The sequence below is a fragment of the Euleptes europaea genome, chromosome 8, assembly GCF_029931775.1.
Source record: "Euleptes europaea isolate rEulEur1 chromosome 8, rEulEur1.hap1, whole genome shotgun sequence".
Taxonomy (NCBI): domain Eukaryota; kingdom Metazoa; phylum Chordata; class Lepidosauria; order Squamata; family Sphaerodactylidae; genus Euleptes; species Euleptes europaea.
In genome coordinates this window covers 3,372,184-3,398,777 of record NC_079319.1, presented here as the reverse complement: position 1 = coordinate 3,398,777, position 26,594 = coordinate 3,372,184, and the positions used below count along the sequence as shown (strand labels likewise).

Below are 26,594 nucleotides of genomic sequence, written 5' to 3'. Positions count from 1 at the left end.
CAAAGATGTTACCGCCGGTTCTGCAACAAAGCATGGACATTAGTTCATAACTGCTTTGTGGGGGGGGGGGGGAAGCACTGTGACATCAGCAATGAGCTCAACCAATCTCCTTAGCTTCTCCTGCTAAGTCACTGTGATGTAAGATAACTCACGGTTTATGGTTGCCAACCTCCAGGTGCAGGCTGGATATCTCCTGGAATTAAAACTAATCTCCAAACTACAGAGGTCCCAGGTTCAATCCCCAGCATCTCCAGTTAAAGCACTGGTTCCCAACCAGGGGTCCACGGACCCCCGGGGTCCGCAAGAACTAAATTAAGGTCCGCAAAACAAAGTTATAAACCCATAATAAATTAATATTTCCAATTAAAAGTTCTCTATTATAAAAAAAACATAGTTAAACATTAAACTTAGAATAATATTTGACTAACAGTTATGATTAAAGTTTATTTTCAAATTATCGGAATTTTTATTTTGAACCTTGGGGGTCCTTGCACCGAACAAAAAAGTCCTAGTGGTCCCTGGTCAAAAAAAGGTTGGGAACCACTGCGTTAAAGGGACTAGGCAAGTCAGTGATGTGAAAGACCTCTGCCTGAGAGCCACTGCCAGTCTGAGTAGACAATACTGACTTTGATGGACCACCCCCCAAATCTCCAGATATTTCCCAGCGCAGAGCTGCCAACCCTAGCCATAGGGTATAATGCCATCAAGCCCACCTTCCAAAGCGGCCATATTCTCCAGGTAAACTCATCTCTATTGGCTGGAGACAGTAGTAATCCCAGGAGATCTCCTACCTTCACCTGGAGGTTGGCAATATATGCCTAGCCTACCTCACAGGGTAGACTAAATGACTAAACTGAGGCTGTCGTATTTTGGTCACGTCATGAGACGACAAGAGTCACTGGAAAAGACCGTCATGCTAGGAAAAGTTGAGGGCAGCAGGAAAAGAGAAAGACCCAACAAGAGATGGATTGACTCAATAAAGGAAGCCACAGCCTTCAATTTGCAAGATCTGAGCAAGGCTGTCAAAGATAGGACATTTTGGAGGACTTTCATTCATAGGGTCGCCATGAGTCGGAAGCGACTTGACGGCACTTAACACACACACACACCTCACAGGGTTACTGTTGTAAGAGAAGAGAAGAAGGAGGAGAGAAGAAGAGTGTTCTCAGCTGCTTTGAGTCCCAACTGGGGAGAAAAGCAAATATAAATAAATGAATGCAAAATGCATGTGCCAACTAACTCTTCTAGGAAGTGGCTTTTTAAAGAGGATGCACAGTTTAATCAACGTTGAATATTCCAATTTAAATGACTGGAGCAGGAAATGGAAAATGCAAACTTAAGCACTACATGTGAGAAACCCTAAGGGATAATAAAGCGAAGGCATTATTTAGTTTTTCATAACAATGACATCTGCTGTGGAAACTGCCCCCACGTAAGGCTTGCGAAACCTCGGGGCAAAGAGAGAGCCTAGCTCTGTCTGCCAGATGCGCACTGCACCGGAGAAGCCGGGAGCAAGAGACTAAATATTGCTGGGTAGCAAAGAAGAGGTCTGGCTGGTATTTACCTAGGGCATAATCAAAGGGATGCATGCTGAAATGTTTATGGAACGATTTCCCATTGCACAAACTTATCTCGGTCTCAACTGAAGTCTGAAGAAGAAGAAGAGTTGGTTTTTATATGCCGACTTTCTCTACCACTTAAGGCAGACTCAAACCAGCTTACAATCACCTTCCCTTCCCCACAACAGATACCCTGTGAGGTGGGTGGGGCTGAGAGAGCTCTAAGAGAACTGTGACCGGCCAAAGGTCACCCAGCTGGCTTCGTGTATAGGAGTGGGGAAACCAACCCGGTTCTCCAGATCAGAGTCCACAGCGCCAAACCACTGCTCTTAACCACTACACCACACTGGCTCTCAGGCAAAAACAAAGTTATAAAACAACTCATAAGGTGTCACATAATTTTTTGGGGGTGGGTGAGATTTATACCACTATTACAAGTGCATAACCAACCCTGTTGGTGTTTCCATTGCCTAAGGGCAAATTACTCGACAGTGTGGTGTAGTGGTTAGACAGCTGCATCTGGGAGACCCAGGTTCGAATCCCTATTCTGGGTGACCTTGGGCCAGTCACTCTCTCAACCTAACCTATCTCACAGGACTGTTGTGAAGATAAAATGGAGGAGAGGAGAACGATGTAAGCTCCTCTTGGCCCCCATCAGGATGAAAGGCAGGACATAAATGAAGTAAATAAATAATAAATTCTTATTCCAGGTTAATAACAGCAATTGCTCTGGCACCGTGCCCAAAGCTCCAGGGTAAATGGTAGGCCAGTGTGCGTGAAACCATTGGAGACTTCTTTTATTTAAGACATTTTCACGCCACCTTTGCACCAAATTCGTGGAACTCTCTCCCCAGGGAGATCATCCTCTTCGGCTGCCTTTCACCACCAGCAGGGGAAGGACTGTGGCTTAGTGGCAGAGCATCTGCTTGGCATGCAGAAGGCCCCAGGTTCAATCCCCGGCATCTCCTATTAAAGGGACCAGGCAAGTAGGTGATGAGAAACACCCTTTTCTGCCCTGAGACCCTGGAGAGCTGCTGCCAGTCTGAGTAGACAATACTGACCTTGATGGACAGTGGGTCAGATTCAGTAGAAGGCAGCTTCATGTGTTCATGTCAATACTTTTTTTTTTTGCTTCGTTTGGCATTCCCTCAATAATTCCTCCTTCCTAACCAATGTTTTAATTGCTCTTTGTTTCATATGTATTTTAACTCTCTTTTTTGTTTTAATGATGGGTGTTTAGGGAAGTTGATGCTAATGGTTTTAAAATGTGCTTATTTACAATGTATGCTTTTAATTGTAAGCTGCTTTGGTGGCCCATGTAAGGACAGAAAGGCAGGATACAAACTTTGTAAATAAATAAAACAAGTACAACAGCATGGGGTTAAACAGGCCTTGCTCTCTGGCAGGCAGATTTAGAAATGGTAATTCCAGTCCTTAAAGAAAGTACCGGAGAGCCAGTGTGATGTAGTGGTTAAGAGCGCTGGACTCTAATCTAGTGAACCAGGTTGGTTTCCCCACACATGAAGCCAGCTGGGTGACCTTGGGCAAGACACGGTTCTCTCAGAACTCTCTCAGCCCCACCTGCCTCACAAGGTGTCTGTTGTGGAGAGGGGAAGAGAAGAAGATTGTGAGCTGGGTTGATTCTCCTTAAAAGGTAGAGAAAGTTGGCATATAAAAACCAACTTTTCTTCTACACAGATCAAACCTCACCCTATAATGCAAACCAAGGGAGGCAGCAGGATGTCCTATACCACTTCAGCCTGCAAGTCTGGGATACCTACAATAAAAACACCCACATGCAGAAAACAAGAAGAGTTGGTTTTTATATGCCAACTTTCTCTATCACTTAAGGGACACTCAAACTGGCCTACAATCACCTTCCCTTCCCCACAACAGACACCCTGTGAGGTGGGTGAGGCTGAGAGAGTTCCAAGAGAGCTGTGACTAGCCCAAGGTCACCCAGCTGCCTTCGTGTGTAGGAGTGGGGAAACAAGTCCAGTTTACCAGATTAGCCTCCGCAGCTCCTGTGGAGGAGTGAGGAATCAAACCCGGTTCCCAAGATCAGACTCCACTGCTCCAAACCACCACTCTTAACCACTACACCACGCTGTCCCTCTGCACCCCATCAAACAAGTAGGGCTAGAACTTTGTTCTGACATGGTAACTTTTTACTTGCAAGTTTTTTAAATAAGGAAAGCCCCCCCCCCGAAATAGAGGCACCCACCCACTTACATTCCAAAGCAAAGCAATCTATGAACTCCCCCTACCCCAAGCAAGATGCTTGAGATGGTGTGAAAGTTGTATTAGATCCATTCAGACACGCCACATCAAACGTGCTTTGCAAGGACCGGCCCCTCCTTTCCAGAGGCCCACCAGCAAATAAGTCGCATTAGAACACGGGTGTTTGCTTCTCCGGCCCCATCCCAGAAAATATTTTTCATCCACCCCAGAAATCTCCCTTTTCCAAAACTAGGTGATTTCTTGCAAGTTTTTTGACCTATTCTACAGAGATACCCATATTAGACAAATAAGGTGCACCTGGCCAATGAAAGGGGGGGGAAGGCAAAGAATTCCCATCTGTTCTCCCCCACCACTTATTTATTTTTAATAAAACATCAATATCTCACCTTTCTTCTTGGTTCCAGGTGACTCAGAATTGTAATTAAAATATCCCCAGCTGAAACCAAAGAGCCAGTGGGGTGCAGTGATTAAGAGCGTTGGACTAGCATCTGGGAGGACCGGGTTCAATTCCCTGCTTGTGCCATGGAAGCTGGCTGGTTGGCTGACCTCGGGCCAGTCACACGCTCGCAGCCTAGCCTACCTCGCAGGGTTGTTGTGAGGATAAAATGGAGGAGAAAAGAATGATATAAGCCATCTTGGATTCTCATAGGGGAGAAAGGTGGGGTATCAATGCATTAGACCCTGCAGAGATACCCATATTAGATAAATAGGGTGCACCTGGCCTATGAAGGAGGGGAAGGGCAAATGAGTCCCATCTCCCCCACAACCTATTTATTTAATTATTTTTATTAAAGCCTCAATATCTCACCTTTTCTCTTGGTTCCAGGTGGCTCAGAATAGTAATTAAAACATCCCCAGCTGAAACCAAAGAGCCAGTGCCAACCCCCGGCATCTCCAGTTAAAGAGACCAGGCAACTAGGTGATGTGAAAGACCTCCACCTGAGACCCTGGAGAGCCGCTGCCAGTCTGAGTAGACAATACTGACTGTGATGGACCGAGGGTCTGATTCAGAAGAAGTCATGTGTTCACGTGACCTCGGGCCAGTCACCCCCTTGCAGGGTAACCTACCCCGCAGGGTTGTTGTGAGGATACAATGGGGGAGAGGAGAATGATGTAAGCCACCTGGGGGCCCCACTGGGGAGACAGGTGGGGTATAAATGCATTAAATGCACCAATAAACTACCGAGCTCCCAATCCCACCCCACCCTCCATTACTTTGCTTCCTCTTCTCCATCCCCTTTTGCAACCTATTCTCACGCGCTGACTTCTGCACCCGGCTTTCACCCACCTGCCGACAGGTGCCCCGGAGTCGAGGCATGGCACCGAGTGCCCCAAACCAGCAGCCTTCCTGCCCCGCCAGCGCCCCTCTCCCTCCTCTCTAGGACGCGCCCCCCCGCCCAAGACCTCCGTTTAAAGACCCCGCTGGCCTCTGATTGGGGGGGAGGAGCAAACCAATGGGGGTGTGGGGGGGGAAAGCTGGAAACGGGACGACGCTTTGCAAGACTGGAGAACACGCGCGACCCTTGATGCGCTGCTATGCAGAGTGACGCCAGTCTAAACCCATTGAAATGAATAGGTTTAGACGGGAGTCACTCTCTTTAGGATTGCACCGATTGTAATTCACGCAACTTTTTCTCCTGGGAACTGATCTTCGCGCCGGACAGGGGATTGCAGAAATAATAAAGAGTTAATTCTGCTTTCTCTGCTGCGTTTTTCTTGTCTTTTTATTAGAAGACGTCAATATTTGTTATTAATGCCTATCATTTCTAAAAATCCTCCTGCACCCTTGCCGTCGTGCTGATCCGCTGCTAACTTTGCAAATCGGAAGCAGTAGAATCAGAGTTGGAAGGGATCTCCAGGGTCATCTAGTCCAACCCCCTGCACAATGCAGGAAACTACCTCCCCCCCCCCCACACACACACACCCAGTAGAAAAGAGCAGGAGTCCAGTAGCACCTCAAAGGCTAACCAACTTTCTGGCAGGGTGTGAGCCTTCGTGAGTCACAGCTCACTTCTTCAGATACCAAATCCGAGGTCTTCCTTCAATGTACATTTTTTACTTGGGACCAAGCCCAAGTAGGACTTACTTATGAGTCAGCAGAACCGGCTCGGGTGTCTTGTGCAACCCCCTTTCCGCAGCATGGGTTTTGCTGAGATTGCTTTGGCTGTCTGCGTTTTGTGCATATTAAGGTATTCTCCCGCACAGAGGCCGCGGAAGTCACGGAGCCTGTTTACTCATAAGTAGCTCCATGGTCTGATCCCATGCATGCTTTTTTACCAGCGCCTTCCCTGGTTTAAACGGAATTCCCCTCTCGGGGTCTGCCATATCTCCCAGCCACCAACTTTTGTTGTAAGAACCAAACTAGAGAACAATTGAGAGCATTTTGGATGCTGGGGAAAATGCTCTAAAAGTAACAGCGCAGCTCTTTCCAGCGATACGGCCTTGCTTTTAAACCGGCTACAAATGGCAGGCACTAGTTCAACCGATGCAGCTGCAAGGGGAGGGACTTGCTGAGCTCCGCCTGTTGAATAGCGCTTGCTCTTTAGATTGCCGCCCCTGATGACAGACCTTTTCCACCAAGAGCCCTGAACGTCGCCCCCGCCCCTGCATATTTACTCGGAAGCAAATCCCCCTGAATTCAAAGGGCCTTACTACTAAGTCCCTTTGAATTTGAAGGGTGTGGGGGGGGGAGGTAGTTGTGAATTTCCTGCATTGTGCAGGGGGTTGGGCTAGATGACCCTGGTGGTCCCTTCCAACTCTATGATTCAGTGGAACAGGCTTCCTCGGGAGATGGTGAGCTCTCCTTCCCTAGAGGTTTTTAAGAAGAGGCTAGATGGCCATCTGTCAGCAATGCTGATTCTATGACCTTAGTCAGATGATGAGAGGGAGGGCACCTTGGCCATCTTCTGGGCATGGAGTAGGGAGTCACTGGGGGTGTGGGGGAGAGGTAATTGTGAATTTCCGGCATTGTGCAGGGGGTTGGACTAGATGGCCCTGATGGCCCCTTCCAATTCTATGATTTTAAGTAAGCGTGCGAGGGACCGCAGGACATCCATAATTGCAGTTTAAAAAGAGGGAGATCTGCGTCCAAGGTTTTGCTTCTGGGAATGAGCCGGTGAACACTCCCATTTCATGTGCAAATACCAATGTAGAAAATTCAAATGTTGCATTGGAGGAAAACCTCTGTGACAGACATAATGCCTTTTTTACTAAGCGAGAGGGACCCCAAGGCTACATTGTCAGTGGCAAGATTTGTTTTTTTAAAAATATATATATATATTTATTATTTTTCAATAATAACCAACATTAGATTTAGGCATACACCCTCTATATCCATAAAAATAATCATTAAAAAGTAATCATTAAAAATTCATAAAATTATTAGATATGTGTCTTCAAAATACAATCAAAAACATTTGACTTCCCCACCGTCTTCCTCCCTCTCTAAAATATCCAAGATCTACTTTGCATCCATGCATTCTAATTCATCTATAATAATACCAAGGAGAGAAAATGAAAGATTTGTTTCAGTCCTTATATCCCTCCAACACTAGATAGATGCTGCTCAAGATCAATGGATCAAGGATAAAAGGAAAGGCATTGGAGGAAAAGGCGAGAGAGGCGGCGGCCCCGCCCCCTTCCAGATTTTGCACGCACACACACAAAAAGCACCCCAACCCCGCAATTATTGCAACACAACCCCGGAGCGTGTGAACGGCCCGCCCCGCGTGACGTCACCCGCGTTCTAATTCCCACGGTTGCCCCGGGAGACGGGACGGCTCGGCCGGCTCCAATCGCTCGGGGAAGAGTCCGCCCACGCCCTCCCTCCCTCCCGCGCCGCCCATTGGACCGCCGCGCTGCCTTTCCAGGGCCCCCTGCCTCGCCATTGGCCAGGGCGGCTCCTCCCCTGGCCGCCTGGCTCCTGGTGCAGCTGCGGAGCTGCGGGGCGAGGATTGCGCGGCTGCAGCCCGGAGCGGCGGGGCGCGCGCCTGCCATCTTTGCACCAGCAAGGTCGGGGGGCCGAATTAGGGGGCGCAGTCCCGAGGGTTTCAGCTGGGGGGGCTGTGTGCGTGCAGTGGGTGGGTGGTGTGGCATCTTCGCGCGGTGCAGGGTAGGTGAGAGGTGCGGGGAAAGAGCCTTTGCAAGGGACCCCAGGAGCCTGCAAGGAGGCTTCCCCTCTCCCTCCAACGGGAGGCTGCCCTTCCTGCAGTGCAAGGGGGCCGGGACCCCAGGAGGGATTAGCCGAGACAGCACCCCGCTGGGGAGGGGTCTGAGTTGCAAGCAGGAAGCCCAGATCCAGGAGGAATCCTATAGGTGGGGGCTCAGGATTCTGGAGGAATCCTATAGGTGGGGGCTCAGGATTCTGGAGGAATCCTATAGGTGAGGGCTCAGGATTCTGGAGGAATCCTATAGGTGGGGGCTCAGGATTCTGGAGGAATCCTATAGGTGAGGGCTCAGGATTCTGGAGGAATCCTATAGGTGAGGGCTCAGGATTCTGGAGGAATCCTATAGGTGAGGGCTCAGGATTTTAGAGGAATCCTATAGGTGGGGGCTCAGGATTTTAGAGGAATCCTATAGGTGGGGGCTCAGGATTTTAGAGGAATCCTATAGGTGGGGGCTCAGGATTTTAGAGGAATCCTATAGGTGGGGGCTCAGGATTTTAGAGGAATCCTATAGGTGGGGGCTCAGGATTTTAGAGGAATCCTATAGTTGGGGGCTCAGGATTCTGGAGGAATCCTATAGGTGGGGGCTCAGGATTCTGGAGGAATCCTATGGGTGAGGGCTCAGGATTCTGGAGGAATCCTATGGGTGGGGGCTTAGGATTCTGGAGGAATCCTATAGGTGGGTGCTTAGGATTCTAGAGGAATCCTATAGTTGGGGGCTCAGGATTCTGGAGGAATCCTATAGGTGGGGGCTCAGGATTCTGGAGGAATCCTATGGGTGGGGGCTCAGGATTTTAGAGGAATCCTACAGGTGGGTGCTCAGGATTCTGGAGGAATCCTACAGGTGGGTGCTCAGGATTCTGGAGGAATCCTACAGGTGGGTGCTCAGGATTCTGGAGGAATCCTACAGGTGGGTGCTCAGGATAGTGGAGGAATCCTATAGGTGGGTGCTCAGGATTCTGGCGGAATCCTATAGGTGGGTGCTCAGGGTTCTGGAGGAATCCTATAGGTGGGTTCTCAGTGTTCTGGAGGAATCCTATAGTTGGGTGCTCAGGATTCTGGAGGAATCCTATAGTTGGGGGCGCAGGATTCTGGAGAAAAGGACAGAAAGGGTCTCCACTGGATCTTCGGGCCGGCGTGGTATAGTGGTTTAGAGAGGTGGTTTGGAGCAGTGGACTCTGATCAGGAGAACCAGGCTCGATTCCCCACTCCTCCACATGAGCGTCCACACTCCATGAAGCCAGCTGGGTGACCTTGGGCTAGTCACGCTCTCTCAGCCCCACCTACCTCCCAGGGTGTCTGTTGTAGGGAGGGGAAAGGAAGGTGATTGTAAGCCAGTAGAGAAAGTTGGCACATAAAAACCAACTCTTCTTCTTCAGTTCAGGGCTCTCAGAATCCAAGAAGGCTCCTGCAGGTGGATCTTGGCAAAAAGACCCCTAAAGGATTTTGGGATCCCAGGTGATTCCAGAGGAGAGGGCTCAGGATTCCCTTGGCAGTCACCCTAGACCCTAAAGGGTGTCGATAAGACCCAGCTAGTTCTCCATAGAGGGGATAGAAGGACCAAACCCCCCCCCCCGAAACCACGGATGGTGTGACTGCCCTGGCTCATGCCCTAGAGCTGTAGTACCACCTCTAGCTGCCCGACAGATGCCCCACCAGTACTGGGGATGATGATCCCAGAAGAGGAGAGTCCCCCAGCAGGGGAACCCAACGAGGACGGAGATGGAGGCTTCCCGCCGCTGCTTTGTTCCTCCGAGAGCGGCAGCGTACGAAAGGTAAGTCCAGGGGTGGTCTCGGTATCAGAGTGGGGTGCGAATCTCGTGTGCAGCTGGCTGAGCCATCTCAGTGGGTGAGGGGTGGGTGTAGCTCAATGGTAGAGCTTCTGCTTGGCATGCAGTAGGTCCCAGGTTCAATCCCTAGTATCTCCACATAAGAAGAAGAGTTAGTTTTTATATGCCAACTTCCTCTATCTTTTAAGGAGAATGGAACTGACTTACAATCTCCTTCCCTTCCTCTCCCCACAACAGACACCTTGTGAGGTAGGTGGGGCTGAGAGAGTTCAGAGAGAACTGTGACTAGTCCAAGAATCAAACCTGGTTCCCCAGATTAGAGTCCACTGCTCATGTGAAGGAGCAGGGAATCAAGCCCAATTCTCCACTGATCTTAACCTCTACACCACAGTGGCTCTCATCTACTAGTAGTGATGTGAAAGATCTCCACCTGAGACCCTGGAGAGTTGCTGCCGGTCCAAGTAATACTGACCTTAATGGACCAATGGCGTGCAGAAGGTCCCAAATTCAATCTCTGGCATCTCCAGTTAAAAGGTTCAGGTGATAGGTGATGAGAAAGACCTCTGCTTGAAACTCAATAGAACCACTGCCAGTCAGAGTAGACAATACTGACCTTGATGGAACCAGGGTCTGAGTCAGTACAAGGTAGCTTCATGTGTGGGGAGGTGGCCATGGCAGAGTGGCAGAGCATCTGCTTGACATGCAGAAGATCGCAGGTTCAATCCCTGGCATCTCCACCTAAAATGAGGGGCTGTGGCTCAGTGGCAGAGCATCTGCTTGGCATGCAGAAGGTCCCAGGTTCAATTCCCAGCATCTCCAGTTAAAGGGACTAGGCAAGTAGGTGATGGGAAAGACCTCTGCCTGAGACCCTGGAGAGCTGCTGCCAGTCTGAGTAGACAGTAACTGACCTTGATGGACCAAGGGTCTGATTCATTACAAGGCAGTTCTCTCCAGTATCAGAAGGGCATGCCCATTATATGAGGTGCCATGGGACACAGGCAGGATACTGTTGCTGCAGTCGTCTTGTTTGTGGGCTTCCTGGAGTCCTCTGGTTGGCCACTGTGTGAACAGACTGCTGGACTTGATGGGCCTGGGTCTGATCCAGCAGGGCCTTTCTTATGTTCTTATGGAGGACAGGGCTATCCATGGCAACTAGTCAAAATGGATGCTGGTCATGATGCATGCCTATTCTCTCCAGGATCAGAGGAGCGGGCCAATTATATTAGGTGCCTTGGAACACAGGCAGGATGGTGCTGCTGCAGTCGTCTTGTTTGTGGGCTTCCCAGAGGCACACCTGGTTGGCCACTGTGTGAACAGACTGCAGGACTTGATGGGCCTTGGTCTGATCCAGCAGGACCTTCCTTATGCTCTTTTGTAAGGCAACCTCCTGCGTGTTTGGTGCTGGGCGTCCTTTTCAAGCTTGCCCCATCCCAAAGTGAAACTCAAAAGTTCTCCTCTCTCTGTCTCCCTCCGCTGCCGTTTGAAGCCTCTCCAACTCAGCTGATGCCGGTGTTATATGCTGGAGTTTTCCCTGCGGGCTAGATGACGGCTGTGTTCTTGGCAGCAATCCGTGTCTGCTCGTAAGCAAGCCCAGGCTGAACAAACTAGACATGGATGGTTGGCCCATGGCTGGTCTTTCCAAAAGGAAGGCTCTGGCTTGGCTAGGCGAAAGTCTGCGGTCAGCAGCTGGCCCGCTGGCCCTGGAGCCGCTGGTTGGCGATGCCTTTTGGGAACGGGCTGGCGGTGGAACATGTTTTCCTGCTATGTTCTATCCCACCTGCCAACAGGTTGCTTAAGAGTTTCCTTCTCTTGTCAAGCAGGCTTGTAAACAGCCTCTTGCTTGCGGGAGTCCCGTGCCGGCAGAGAGAGACTCGCTTTCCCTTTGGGGTTGTCGATGCTCCAGAAAAGGAGAGTCGCTTTTCCTGGAGGTGTTTGCAAGACTGCGAACTCCTCTTTGATCCCTTTATTCTTTCAGTCCTAGTTTTTATTGCTCCTTCTGCTGCACCTGCCTCGGTCTTTCCTGCAGCTTTTTTCCTGCATCCCTCCTGTGGCCATTTCACACATTAGGGCATATTCGGGGCTTGCCCACATGATGTACACGCTGAACAGGGAGTCACAGCTGGCTGTGGCTTCCTTTTAAGTGGAGGAGTACGACGCACATACTGGCAAACCCGTTTTTGTTCTGTTCACATTGCAAGTGTACACTAAGAACATAAGAAAGGCAATGCTGGATCAGACCTGGGCCCATCAAGTCCAGCAGTCTGTTCACACAGTGGCCAACCAGGTGTGCCTCTGGGAAGCCCACAAACAAGACGACTGCAGCAGCACCATCCTGCCTGTGTTCCACAGCACCTCATATAATGGGCCCGCTCCTCTGATCCTGGAGAGAATAGGTACGCACCCCGACTAGCATCCATTTTGATTAGTAGCCATGGATAGCCCTCTCCTCTATGAACATGTCCATTCCCCTCTTAAAGCCTTCCAAGTTGACAGCCATCACCACATCCTGGGGCAGGGAGTTCCATAATTAACGATTCGTTGTGTGAAGAAATCCTTCATTTTATCTGTTTTGAATCTCTCACCCTCCAGCTTTAGCAGATGACCCCTGCGTTCTAGTATTATGAGAGAGGGAGAAAAGTTTCTCCCTGTCCACTCTCTCCATACCATGCATAATTTTATAGACTTCTGTCATGTCTCAACCGGCTTCTTTCCAAGCATACAGCACTAAGCATTTTAACTGCACTAAAACAGCTTCAGTATGTTGGTTCTTGTAGGTTATCCGGGCTGTGTAACCGTGGTCTTGGTATTTTCTTTCCTGATGTTTCGCCAGCAGCTGTGGCAGGCATCTTCAGAGGAGTAACACTGAGAGACACTCCTTCAGTGTGACTCCTCGGAAGATGCCTGCCACAGCTGCTGGCGAAACGTCAGGAAAGAAAATACCAAGACCACGGTCACACAGCCCGGATAACCTACAATGAACTCTGACCGTGAAAGCCTTCGACAAGCTTCAGTATGCTTGAAATACGTAATGTGTGAAACGGCTCTTAAGCAGTCCGGTTCTGCACAGAAGGCCCTGAGGACCAAAAAAAGAGGAAAGGTGACAGTTTGTCCCCTGTGATATTTTGTCTGCTTTTGAGAAGGACTTAATTGTAAGGCTGTTCACTAATGATACTAAAAAAAGTCCAAATCTTGTGTCAGCATAAATCCCACAACCGTCAAATGCCCCTGGCGTTTTGTTTTAGGGCTACCTATTGAAAGTGTCTCCATAATCACCCATAACTTTAAGGAAGCATGTACTTTCAAACTTGTCCTAGCGCAATCCTGAACAGAGTTACACCCTTCTAAGTCCATTGAAGACAGTGGGTTTCGAAAGGTGTACCTCTGCTTAGGATCGCACTGTAAGGCACTAACCTGTTTGGTTGGTGGCAGCTGCTGATATCTCTCCCAACTGGTTTCTGCTAGAAGTTTACAAACTTGTTCCCCTGTTTGCTGAAAGTGGAGTGGAAAAAGGGAGCTTCACCAGTTCATGCAGTCCCAGGCAGAGCGAATGGGGACTGTAATATTTTGTGACTTGAAAACGCAACCTGCCTAAGCTTAGAATCCTAGAATTGTAGAGTTGGAAGGGACCACCAGGGTCATCTAGTCCAACCCCCTGCACTATGCAGGAAATTCACAACTACCTCCCCCCACAGTGAATCCCTACTCCATGCCCAGAAGTTGGCAACAAAAACCCTCCAGGATCTGTGGCCTGGAGGAAAATTGCCTCCTGACCCCAAAGTGACGATCGGCACTACCTTGGGCAAGCAAGAAAGGGCCACAAGAGGCAAACACTGACCGTCTTGGTCCTTCTTTTGTGTTAAAAATCCTGAAACGTGATATAGGATGTGGGAAGAGTATTGATTGATGTGGGCAGTTCTGTCAGCAAAGATGGTGTCTTAGAGAAGGTGAGCAAGAGGAAGACCGGTCTGTGCCCACTTGGAGTTTACAGTCGAGATGTCAAAAGTGGGGAAAGCCAGGAGAGAGAAACAGGGTACCAAGCCAGAGAAAGAGGGACGCGAGCAGCCAGGGTACCAAGGAAAGATTCAGAGCAAAGGTGGCTCCAGGTAACTTTATGGGAGGTGCGGGGAACAATGAAATGGAGTGTTGCTATTAAAGTATTATTATATATGTGCTGCTACTTATTAAATGCAGTTGCCTGATTGAAGATGAGGAGTGATGGGTTCGGTCTCAGTTTCCACGTACAGAAGGTCGTTGTCAAACACGCCAGGTGACACCCTTATACGCCCGTAATTCATCCGGAATAATTACTTTCCCACGGCTCAGTTCCTGCACAGATTGGCGTGAATTGGAATCCACTTTACCCATAAAGCACACATTGACAGGATGGAAACAATCCACCTGCTTAAACCACTTTTGATTTTATTTGAGTATGTTTTTGTCCTTCTCTTCTCCCTAGCAGCTCAGGAAAGCACACGTCATTTTCCGTTTTATCCTCATAACAGCCCCAGAGGGTAAAGCCATTATGATATAGTGGTGAAAAGTCAGAGTAGTGTCTGGGACACCCAGGTTCGAATCCCCACTTGTGCCATGGAAACTCACTGAGTGACCTTGGGCCAGTCACACTTTCTCCTAACCATCACAGGGTTGTTATGAGGATAAAGAAGAAGAGTTGGTTTTTATATGCCGACTTTTTCTATCATTTAAGGAAGAATCAAACTGGCTTACAATCACCTTCCCTTCCCCTCCCCACAACAGACTCCCTGAGAGGTAGGTGAGGCTGAGAGAGCTGTGACTAGCCCAAAGTTGTGTGTAGGAGTGGGGAAACCAATCCAGTTCACCAGATTAGCCTCCGCTGCTCGTGTGGAGGAGTGTTGAATCAAACCCGCTTCTCCAGATCAGAGTCCACCCCTCCAAACCACCGCTGTTAACCACTACACCACGCTGGCTCTCTGAAATGGAGGAGAATTAGATGTGAGCCGCTTCAGGGCTCCGTTGGGGAAAAAGGAGGGATATAAATGAATTAAATATATAAATAAAATAAAGACACTTGCCAATAGGAAGACACAGGCATGAGGGGTTAACTGATAGGAATGGAACAGTTCGTTCGGGCTGAAAAAGGGTGATAGGTCTAAGGCTACCGAGCGAGCTTCACGGTGAGGATTTGAACCCAGAACTTCCCACTCTGAACCGCTATCCCAGGTTGATTAAAGAGGTTAGTGGAGGGGCTGTGACTCAGTGGTAGAGCCTCTGCTTTGCATGCCGAAGGTCCCAGGTTCAATCCCTAGCAGCATCTCCTGTTAAAAGGATCAGGCGGTAGGTGATGGGAAAGATCTCGGCCTGAGACCCTGGAGAGCTGCTGCCAGTCAAAGTAAACAATACTGGCCTCGATAGATCAATGGTTTGATCCAGTGTAAGGGAGTTTCTTGTGTTCATGTTAGCACCTGGGTAGTAATAAGTGAATTTTACTAATTAAATGTCAGCCCAAACCCTGAAGTTCAAACCTGTATTATGTAAAGTTCAATAATGAAGGTTGAGGGAAATCATAGATTTCTTACTGTTCTGATTCCCATTAAAGCACTTTGGGGGTTGGAGGTGGGGGTTTCAAGCCCCCCCCATAATATGGGGAGAAAGGGTGGGAGTGGGGGGAGAGGAAAACCCAGGAGAAGTGAGAGGAGAAGGGGAAAGACATATATGGTCAGGAAATTTTAGTCTTGGTCCCATATTGCCGGATGGGGTCAGCTGTGGGTCCTGACCCTGGAAAAGGTTAACGACCACTTATTTCAAGGGCTCATTCCCAATTTACTCTAGATTTTCACAGCCGCTTCTTGCTTGCAGTTTCAGAAGAAGCGCTTCGCCCGTCAGAGATCAAGAATACGTTTATCGTTGTCAGACACAAAAGTTGTAGCCTTGGATACCGGTACTTGTCTGTGTTGGGGGAAAAGAAGGGGAAGAAACCTCTGATATAAGTTAGAAAAAATGTGCAAAGTACCAGCAGTTACAAGGTGTTTACCTAGTAACTTGTAGCTGCTCCAAAATTATACAAAATAGTGGTAACAACAAAGGTTCAAATAAATTGCAAAACATATATTGCAGTATACAACTAATGAGCAAACGCAAAAAGCAAAAGTGTTGAAAATGTAACCCTGAACCACAACAGTGTGTGTTGAGAGCCAGCGTGGTGTAGTGGTTAAGAGCGGTGGTTTGGAGCGGTGGACTCTGATCTGGAGAGCCGGGTTTGATTCTCCACTCCGCCACATGAGCCGCGGACGCTAATCTGGTGAACTGGGTTGGTTTCCCAACTCCTATACATGAAGCCAGCTGGGTGACCTTGGGCTAGTCACAGCTCTTAGAGCTCTCTCAGCCCCACCTACCTCATAGGGTGTCTGTTCTGGGGAGGGGGAGGTGATTGTAAGCCGGTTTGAGTGTCCCTTAAGTGGTAGAGAAAGTCGGCATATAAAAACCAACTCTTCTTCTCCTTCTTCTTGAACCACCTGGGTACCACGTTTTCCAGCCTAGCCATTTTTGACTTGGAAGTCCTTACGTTTTCACTTTTCCATTGTGCAAGATACATGTGCTTGATTTTTCTGGTAGCTCACATTGAGTCTTCTCTATCAAGCGTATGCAAACTTCAACTTTACTTTTGATGTCACGTGCACAAAAATGGTGTAAAATGCCATTTGAGAAATAAATGAATCGGGAGCACCAGCTATCCAAGATGATATGAGAACCATCTTCAAGTACTTGAAGGGCTGTCATAGAGAGGAGGGTGCCGAGTTGTTTTCTGTTGCTCCAGAAGGTCGGACCAGGACCAATGGGTTGAAATTAAATCAAAAGAATTTCAGTCTAGACGTCGGGAAGAGTTTTCTAACAGAGCGGTTCCTCAGTGGAACAGGCTTCCTCGGGAGGTGGTGAGCTCTCCTTCCCTGGAGTTTTTTAAGCAGAGGCTAGATGGCCATCTGTCAGCAATGCTGAGTCTATGACCTTAGGCAGGTCATGAGCGGGAGGGCACCTTGGCCATCTTCCGGGCATGGAGTAGGGGTCACTGGGGATGTGGGGGGAGGTAGTCTGGAATTTCCCGCATTGTGCAGGGGGTTGGACTAGATGACCCTGGTGGTCCCTTCCAACTCTATGATTCTGTGACTCAACAGCAACATATTTTTGGCTGGGGAGGGGATGAAAAGCAGCATAATCACATATTTGTTGTTCTAAAAGAGACCGCGGCTGGACTGGACGGAGGGATAAAGGGAGCTCTGCTTTGGCGCAATCCACCGGATGCGTTGTCGTGGGGATGGGGTTGCCAGGGTGATTCCACCCGGTAGAGTGGAGGGCAGCGATGGGCCGTTATCTCCCGGATGGATGGATAATGCTATCTTGTCCCAGGAGGCCTGAATGCATCTGTTTCCTGCTTGCGCCTCTCAGCCTGGCCTGTGGCCCCGGTTGCATAACGCTGCACTAGTTTGCAGTCTGGTTTTTGTTTTTGGGTTCGGGAACGCGTGTGTTTGTCTCTTCTTTTCCCAGCAATTTTGAACTCCAGCTGGCGGAGCCTAAAAGCCAGGGCTGATGTTTACAGCCGTCGGACAGCAGCTCGTGCTGGCACTCTGCTTGCGTGAGAGGTACAGTGTCAGAGGGCAGGGACTTGTTGAAGTGGCCCGCTTTCTCTGTGGCACGTTTTTATCCAGTGTGGTGTAGTGGCTGGAGCAGGGGTGTTGGACTCAGTTGTTACGAGGACCATTCCTCACCAGCTCAGATTTAGGGTGGGGAAGGTGGCATGGCTGCCTCGGCTGGTTCGTGGGCCGGATAAGAGCTCCCAAAGGGCCGGATCTGGCCCGCGGACCTTATGTTTGACATCCCTGGGCTAGAGTGTTAGTCTAGGATCTGGATCTCAGTCGGAGATCCTGGAGAGCCACTGCTAGTCTGAGTAGACAATAGAGAAGAAGGGTAGCTTTTTTTTTATATGCCGACTTTCTCTACCACTTAAGGAAGAAGCAAACCGGCTTACAATCCCCTTCCCCTCCCCACAACGGACACCCTGTGAGGTAGGTGGGGCTGAGAGAGCTGTGACTAGCCCAAGGTCACCCAGCTGGCTTCATGTGGAGGAGCGGGGAAACCAACCCGGTTCACCAGATTAGCCTCCGCCGCTCATGTGGAGGAGTGGGGAATCGAACCTGGTTCTCCAGATCAGAGTCCACTGTTCCTAACCACTTAACCACTACACCACGCTGGCTCTCCACCGCTATTAACCACTCACCATCACTACTGACCTTGATATGCCCACAGGCTCAAAAAGGTTGGGGACCCCTGCTGTAGAGGAAAGTTGCTTTTTTGCACACAAGATCATTGTAATTCGGGTCCGAGCTGCATGGTTGTGCACACAACGGAAATGTGACGGTTGTGCTTGAAAGATGCCTCAGCACCTCCCGCACACAAATGGGTCATGTGAATGTCGCCTCTTCCCCCACCTGTCCTGTGATGCTGACTTTCTAAAATGACCAGGCATGGGAAAATGTGATTAGCTGGGTGTTGATCCTCCGGGTCTTAAATTTCTCTCCGAAGCAGCCCAAATCCCGTGCCAAGAAAAGGTGATGAATGCTGTATAAATTATGCAGAGTCGGCTATTGTGCCCATATTTCTTTGTGATGCCCAATGTATTTTTATCTCGAGTAGCACCCAGGGCGAAGGGGACAAGGTTATGCCGACGCTGTTGGGGAGGGGCTGTGGCTCAGTGGTAGAGCATCTGCTTGGCATGCAGAAGGTCCCCGGTTCAATCTCCGGCATCTCCACTTAAAGCACTGGTTCCCAACCAGGGGTCCGTGGACCCCCAGGGGTCCGCGAGAACTAAATTAAGGTCCGCGAAACAAAGTTATAAACCCATAATAAATTAATATTTTCAATTAAAAGTTCTCTATTATAAAAATATATATTCAAATATTATTCTAAGTTTAATGTTTAACTAACAGTTATGATTAAAGTTTATTTTCAAATTCTCAGAATTTTTATTTTGAACCTTGGGGTCCCTGCACTGAACAAAAAAGTCTTAGTGGTCCCTGGTCAAAAAAAGGTTGGGAACCACTGACTTAAAGAGACCAGGCAAGTAGGTGATGTGAAAGACCCCTGCCAGAGACGCTGTCGGTCTGAGTAGACAATACTGACTTTGATGGACCGAGGGCCTGTTTCAGTATAAAGCAGCTTCATATGTTTGAGGAGGCGCTGTGGCTCAGTGGCAGAGCATCTGCTTGGCATGCAGAAGGTCCCTGGTTCAATCCCTGGCATCTCCAGTTAAAGGGACTAGGCAGGTAGGTGATGTGAAAGACCTCCGCCTGAGACCCTGGAGAGCCGCTGCCAGTCTGAGTAGACAATACTGACTTTGATGGACCAAAGGTCTGATTCAGTATAAGGCAGCTTCATGTGATGCTCAAGTTTTCATCCCCACAAGATTCTTGAGCGTCTCTTCCACTCAGAATTGCTTAGGTCTTGGGTTTTGATTGGAAGTTTCAAGCTTTTCACCTCCTGGGCAAAGAAGATCCAGGAAGAGACCGGAGCTGGCCACCCTATCTCCAGAAATGCCTTCTCTTGGTGCCAGGCTGCCTCTGCTAATAGAAATGGAAAATTTCCAGACATTTGGAACCAAGAACAAGGAGGGCCCACACCGAGCACACAGCAAAAACCAAGCGGGAGAACTAATTTTCATTCAACTCTGGATCCCCCAGTGGAAGCACATGAGAAAGGCATAGGTGCTTCAAAGCGGAATTCAAGTTAATTCTCCCATTGCACCGTCTTGTGTTTCTTTCAAAGCTGCTCCAGGCAATAAGTGGTGTACTGCATAGAAGAAGAGTTGGTGTTTATACTCCACCTTTCTCTCCCACTTAAGGAAGAATCAAACCGGTTTACAATCACCTTCCCCTCCCCACAACAGACACCCCTTGAGGTAGGTGGGGCTGAGAGAGCTGTGACAAGCCCAAGGTCACCCAGCAGGCTTCACGTGGAGGAGTGGGGAAACTAACCCGGTTCACCAGATTAGCCTCCACCGCTCCTGTGGAGGGGTGGGGAATCGAACCCTGTTCTCCAGATCAGAGTCCATGGCTCCAAACCACTACACCACGCTGGCTCTCTCTGGTCGTCCCATCTGGTAGTTGTGGATCTGTAACCACCAGTGAGAGTTATTTTGGGAAGGACAAGGTTGAGCCCCTGGTTCTGCCTCTTCTGGCTTGGAGTTGGCAAACCTTGTCTGATCTCTCAACCAGAACACACTTCAGAGAAATGCAATCTGCCCCTCCCAAGACTGAGTTGTCTACACATATTGTGTTGCTAATATTGAGGATCACTCCTCCGCAGCCTTTTTGTGTCATCCTGGGGCACTGAGGGGTCTCTGATTCACCCACCTCTTTCAATGGACCCTTTATCTGGTTCTCTGGGAATCCAGAGAGCTCCTTTTCATCATTTATCAGAATAGTTTCCAGGAGAATAGGTCTTTTTTTCCCAGGTGGGGAAGGGGGAGCTTTGTTATGTGTTTTGCATTTGCAGCCTCATCCTTTTGTGGGGGTTGGTAAAAAAAAATCCTTTTTCAGTGCCGTGGAATCTTACAGCTTAGTTTTTATTAATGTTTATTTAGAGGAAATGGCTTTCTGAGTTCAAAGGGAGTTACTCCTGAGTAATCATTGCAAAGGATTGCAGTCTTAAAAGTCCTAGCAATCAGATTTAGAAAGATTGAAAGGGGTTTTTTTTTAACTTCTGATGAAACAGGTTTTGCATGTTTTTTAAACATTAGGAAACCCTGCGGAACCTGTTTATCATTTGCCTGGGCATGTAAGAAAGGGCCACGAGTGCTTGGCTCTTTCTTACCTGCCCAGGAAAATGCTGATCACCACTTTGGGGTCAGGAAGCAGTTTTTGTCCAGGCCAGATTGGCCAGGGATCCTGGAGGTTTTTTGGCACCTTCTGGGCATGGAATAGGGGGTCACTGGGGGTGTGTGGGTGGGGAGGTAGTTGTGAATTTCCTGCATTGTACAGGGGGTTGGAGTAGATGACCCCGGTGGTCCCTTCCAGCTCTATAATTCTAGGGTGTGTACCATAAGCAGCAACGTTTCATTCAAACTGACTTCAGTTCTCTGGAACAAAAAAAGTAAACCGCCTTCTATCTCCAAAAATTAATTCGAAATTGCCTGAGTAAATGTTTTGAGATCGAGCTGCTTACGTCTGTTATTCTTAAGGCTGCAGCTGTTTGTAGAATGTTGTTATTTATAATTTAGAACATTTTCCTCCTGTATTCTTGCAACCTTTACGTCAGTTGCCGCAGATTTTAAATGGTCTTAAATGGCTTTTAAAAGGTCACATTTTAAATTATTTCCTTAAGCTAAGTTGTGAGAAATTGGATGAATTTTTATTGTTTGTAATGGTGGTCAATGACCGTAATAAAGAAGATGATGACAACCTTTAAGCATGGCTGCATTCCTGAGGTAAGAATACTTTAGAAAGGGGCGATGTAAGTATGAAACGTTGTTAGTTGCTTTAAAGCAGCCCATCTCTGAAGCACCCAGGTGGAGGCCCTCGAAAGTAATGCCAACATTAAAAAATCTCAGAGCCTAGGAGCGTTTTTTAAAAACCAGGTTCTTCTTTTATAGGGTTGTGACCCTCTGATCCAGACGCAGCGTAGCAAACTGCAACACCGCCGGGCACGAATTAACCAGCAGATCAACAAGGAGATGAGGATGCGTGCAGGGGCAGAAAACCTCTTCAGGTGAGTGGAGACCCGTCTCCAGTTTGCGGGTCTGTTGGTTTCGGGGTTTATCTGCAGGGCTGGGCACCTGCTCTCCCTTTTCAAGGGAGTTTATCATTCTCAGGGATCTACTGTATTAATGTGATACTTCTTCAGGATCAAGGCAAGGGACGTTCAGAGGTGGTTTGCCATAGCCTGCCACCATGTCATGCCCCTGGTACACACATGCTGCAGCCTTCTACTGAATCAGACCCTTGGTGTATCAAAGTCACTGTTGTCTACTCAGACTGGCAGTGGCTCTCCAGGGTCTCAGGCACAGAAAGGTCTTTCACATTACCTACTTGCCTAGTCCCTTTAACTGGAGATGCCGGGGATTGAACCTGGGACCTTCTGCATGCCAAGCAGATGCTCTACCACTGAGCCACGGCCCCTCCCCTTGCATGTAGAAAGCTCAAAGAGTAACGTGTAACATTAACTAAGCATCGGGATTTGGCTGCATGATTCACTGTGATTCACAGACCTTGAAAATGACTCATCCCCTGAACAGAGTGGCTATAAATCCCAAAAGACAAGACTGGGGGTAGAGTTAAATGAGGTCAGAGATTGACAAACCAGTGGGGGTCAGGGTAAGGTGAACATTGGGTGGTTGAAGAGAAGTTTTCCCGCAGGAGCGTAGTGAAATTTTGGGGAGTTCCTTTTATTTTTTGCAGCTGAATTTTCATTTTCGACAGGTGGTGGGTGTTGTCAAGTAAGCCAGTAGTTCAGATTTAAAAATCCAGACTCTTTCATTATCGTTTTCGATGGTATTTCTAAAAGACAACGCTGCTTGAAAGGAGTTGTGTGGTGTAGTGGTTAAGAGCGGCGAACTGTAATCTGGAGATCCCCCCCCCCGCTCCTCCACGAGAAGCCTGCTGGGTGGCCTTGGGACGGCCACAGTTCATTCTCTCCAAACTCTTTCAGCCCACGCAGAGGCGGGCAGTGGTAACCACCTACGAACTTCAACTTTGCTGGCCTTGAAAACCCTACAGGGTCACCATAAGTCAGCTGTGACTTGGCAGCATGCACACAGAAGCAAAAGAAGAGTTGGTTTTTATATGCTAACTTTCTCTACCACTTAAGGAAGAATCAAACCGGCTTACAATCACCTTCCCCTCCCCACAACAGACACCCGGTGAGGTAAGTGGGGCTGAGAGAGTGTGACTACCCCAAGGTCACCCATTTGGCTTCTTGTGTAGCAGTGGGGAAACAAATCCAGTTCACCAGATTAGCCTCCGCCGCTCATGTGGAGGAGTGGGGAATCGAACCTGGTTCTCCAGATCAGATACACACAAGTCCTGGGACCTGTGTAATCTGTTTGCTGGCCTGCTAGTGCCGAGAAGCTCCCAGGAACAGGAGAGTGCTGCAGTGCAAATGGTGCTAGGTCCTGATTTTTTATTTTATTATTTAAAATATTTATTAGAAGAAGAGTTCGTTTTTATATGCCGACTTTCTCTACTACTTAAGGAAGTGGGAGTTGCAGGCACACAGTGGCATAGACCACGTTAAGAGGGTGTGCAGGTGAATCCGCTCTTAACGGCATGGGTCCTGCATCTCTCCAGTAGATATGAAGACAGAGTTTGCACCGGGGTTTACTAGTCCCATGAGTTTGGGTCTCTGTTGGGCGACACACTCTTGCCTGCAAAGGTTGAGGGGTCTGTTTGCAAGCAAGGGCAGCTCTCCCCTGGCCTCTTCTCCACCAGTCTGTTGGCTTTGCATTTGCCAGGGTGCTGGGCAGGAAATAAAATTCTGCAGGTCATGGCGACGGAGCCAGAAAAGCTTTCTCGCTCGGCGGACTGGATGGTGTAACATTACCTACGGGACAGGGGCAGGTCTAGAGAAAGGAGGCAGGGCATGATGCCAGGGCTTTGTGGTGACGGATCTCTCAATTCAGGGGAGGTTAGTGAAAGGTCCCCCATTGTGCCTGTCCTGGGATGCTATCCTGGAGAGCTTTGGTTTCCCATTTAGAACATGATCAGATGAGAGGCTGTTAACTAGGGGAGGGGCCGTGGCTCAATGGTTGAGCATCTGCTTGGCATGCAGAAGGTCCCAGATTCAATCCCTGGCGTCTCCAGTTAAAGGGACCAGGCAAGTAGGTGATGTGAAAGACCCCTTCCTGAGACCCTGGAGAGCTGCTGCCGGTCTGAGTAGACAAAAGCTGACTTTGGTGGACCGAGGGTCTGATTCATTATAAGGCAGTTTCGTGTGTTCATATAATACATTTGGGAGAGGCTGTGGCTCAGTTGGTAGAGCATCTGCTTGGCATGCAGAAGATAAGAACATAAGAAAAGACATGCTGGATCAGACCAAGGCCCATGAAGTCCCACAGTCTGTTCACCCAGTGGCCAACCAGGTGCCTCTAGGAAGCCCACAAACAAGACAACTGCAGCAGCACCATCCTGCCTGTGTCCCACAGCACCTAATATAACAGGCCTGCTCCTCTGTTCCTGGAGAAAATAGGTATTCATCATGACTAATATCCATTTTAGTAGCCATGAATACCCCCTCTCCTCCATGAACATGTCCACTTCCCTCTTATAGCCTTCCAAGTTGGCAGCCATCACCACATCCTGGGGCAGGGAGTTCCACAATTTAACTAGGTCCCAGGTTCATTCCCTGCATCTCCACTTAGGGACGAGGCAAGTAGGTGGTGTGAAAGACCCCTGCCTGAGACCCTGGAGAGCTGCTGCAAGTCTGAGTAGACAATACCGACTTTGATGGACCCAGGGCCTGATTCAGTAGAAGGCAGTTTCATGTGTTCACGTGTTCTGATTGGGTGGGGAGCTTCTGTGTCCTAGAAATCTGGCTATTGCAGTTAATCTCTGTGCATTGACTGGCTAGTTTTATATGTTTGTTTTGTTTGCTTAAAAAAAAAGATGACTTTGCAAGGAATGCCTCTAAAGCAGGGTCCCCCAGTGTGGTGCCCGTGGGTACCATGGTGCCCGCCAAGTACTTCCCTTTGCGCCCACTGAGCTTTTCAGAAATTGGGTGGAGCCATGCTAAGACAGGACTTGTTACTGGCAACCTTCATTCGAATGAAAGGGCTTTCCACTGGAGGATCAAGAAGACAGGTAAGCCCTGGACTTTCCCTAGTGAATATGTGGTTCCATTTCCCTTTCCGGATTTCCTTCTTCTCAGGGAGGAAGGAGACATTTCATTCAGCTTTGCCTCCTGTGGCAGCCGTTTTGGGCTGGTAGCGTTCAGCCCCACCTCTTGAAATTCCAAAGGCGCCCACAGGTTGGGGGGCCCTGCCCTCCACAGCGATGAGGGTTCTTTAAAGAAAAAACAACCCTGGAAATAGTCAAAAAGGGCAAGAGTCCAGTAGCACCTTAAAGACTAACAAAAATATTTTCTGGTAGGGTATGAGCTTTCGTGAGCCACAGCTCACTTCTTCAGATATCTGGTATCTGATATCTGGTATCTGAAGAAGTGAGCTGTGGCTCACGAAAGCTCATACCCTACCGGAAAATATTTTTCTTAGTCTTTAAGGTGCTACTGGACTCTTGCCCTTTTTGACTACTGCAAACAGACTAACACGGCTACCCACTGTGAACCCTGGAAATGTTTTCCTCTGGGTCACCCTTCTGACCCTCCATCGCCAGGGACCAGTTGGGTTGCTCAGACAGGGCAGTTTTCCAGAGACGTTCGGCAGCTTTGTTTCTCCAACACAATTGTGCCTGGTCAGCCAGAAAATGGTTCCCAAAAGCGGAGCTCAGCAAGCCGGAAAGGAGATGGAGAGGCTGGGGAGATAATTTGCTGCCCCGTTAAAATCTGGAAAGAGTGCAAGGGAGGTTCCCGGTCAGTTTTGCGGAGGGCCTCAAAAGCAAAACGCTTGGATGCTGTGATTATTGGAAAGGACCTTTGGGGTCAGTGAACCAAACCATCCTCCAGGTGCAGAGGGATCCTGCGAGGTAGGCTCACTGGGGGTAAGCAACTGGCTCAAAAGGCACCTAAGCACCTGTCCTGGGTTTAAATCCCCATTCAGCCATGTCTCCCGCAATTCTAATCCAGTATTCAAACGGCTACACCGTGCCGAGTCTCCAGAACAAATTGCTCCGTTACAGGCTACCCCAACGTCTCACTCTGCCCCAGCAAAAGCTGAATGAAGTTGTGAGCATCTGGGTTGGGTCCCGAAACAAACAAAAAAAAAAATCAGAACACAATCTCCATAGTATTTTTTGTTCAACCAAATGATGCATAATAGTTTGAGAGCTTTAGAGTTCACAAGAACCCTTCATCGGCCTGGTTCTGAATTTTTAAAATATGTTTTGAAAGAGAAAAGAGAATTTCTCAGGATACGAAACCACAAGGAGTAATTAGAGGCAACTGTTAGAATCGGTTAGTTTTAATTTAATTGAATTGCTTTATTGTTTAATTGGTTTATGGCCTCTTGCCTAAAACAGCTGGATGTAATTTGAAGCTAGCAACGTTCAAAGCGGCGTGAACCCCAACACAACATCATGCCTGTGGGAATTTTCCTTTCTCTTTTTAAACATTATTAATTTTTTAAAAATCATGTCCAGCCTATTGAAGGTTTCTGGTGAACTCAACAGAATTTTTGTTTTCTGTGGCCCTCCTGTCTTTTTCCACTCCAGTTGTTGGCACAAGAGGGAGAAGAACATGGGTTGAGGGGGAAGATGGGACCTGAGAGATATATGCGATTTGAGATAAAATGTTAGGTTAAGTAAAAAGAGGATGTTGGGGGGGCATGATTGCTCTCTCTTTCAGTATTTGAAGGGCTGTCACTTAGAGGAGGGCAGGGAGCTGTTCCTGTTGGCAGCAGAGGATCATAGGACTCGCAATAATGGGTTTAAATTGAAGACAGAAAGGTACCGGCTGGATATTAGGGGGGGAAATTTACAGTAAGAGTTGTTTGGCAGTGGAATCAGCTACCTAGGGAGGTGGTGAGCTTCCCCTCACTGGCAGTCTTCAAGCAGAGGCTGGGCAAACACTGGTCAGGGATGCTCTAGGCTGATCCTGCATTGAGCAGGGGGTTGGACTAGATGGCCTCTGTGGCCCCTTCCAATTCTTTGATTCGATGATTATCTGTTTTGTATAATGGTCAGATACTACAAATACAATATTTACTAAGA

The 26,594-nt window shown here is 48.6% G+C and overlaps 1 protein-coding gene across 1 annotated transcript in view; it reads left to right on the top strand.

Annotated features, from left to right (window-relative positions):
- Positions 1-5,939: 5,939 nt before the first annotated feature.
- The window catches only part of RHPN1 (rhophilin Rho GTPase binding protein 1), a 41,150-nt gene continuing 20,495 nt past the window's right edge, over positions 5,940-26,594 (top strand). Inside the window, exons 1-4 of the mRNA XM_056854626.1 lie at positions 5,940-5,989; positions 7,571-7,811; positions 9,580-9,738; positions 21,371-21,486. Coding sequence (XP_056710604.1) covers positions 5,940-5,989; positions 7,571-7,811; positions 9,580-9,738; positions 21,371-21,486 — 566 coding nt within the window. The remainder of the gene's footprint in view (positions 5,990-7,570; positions 7,812-9,579; positions 9,739-21,370; positions 21,487-26,594) is intronic.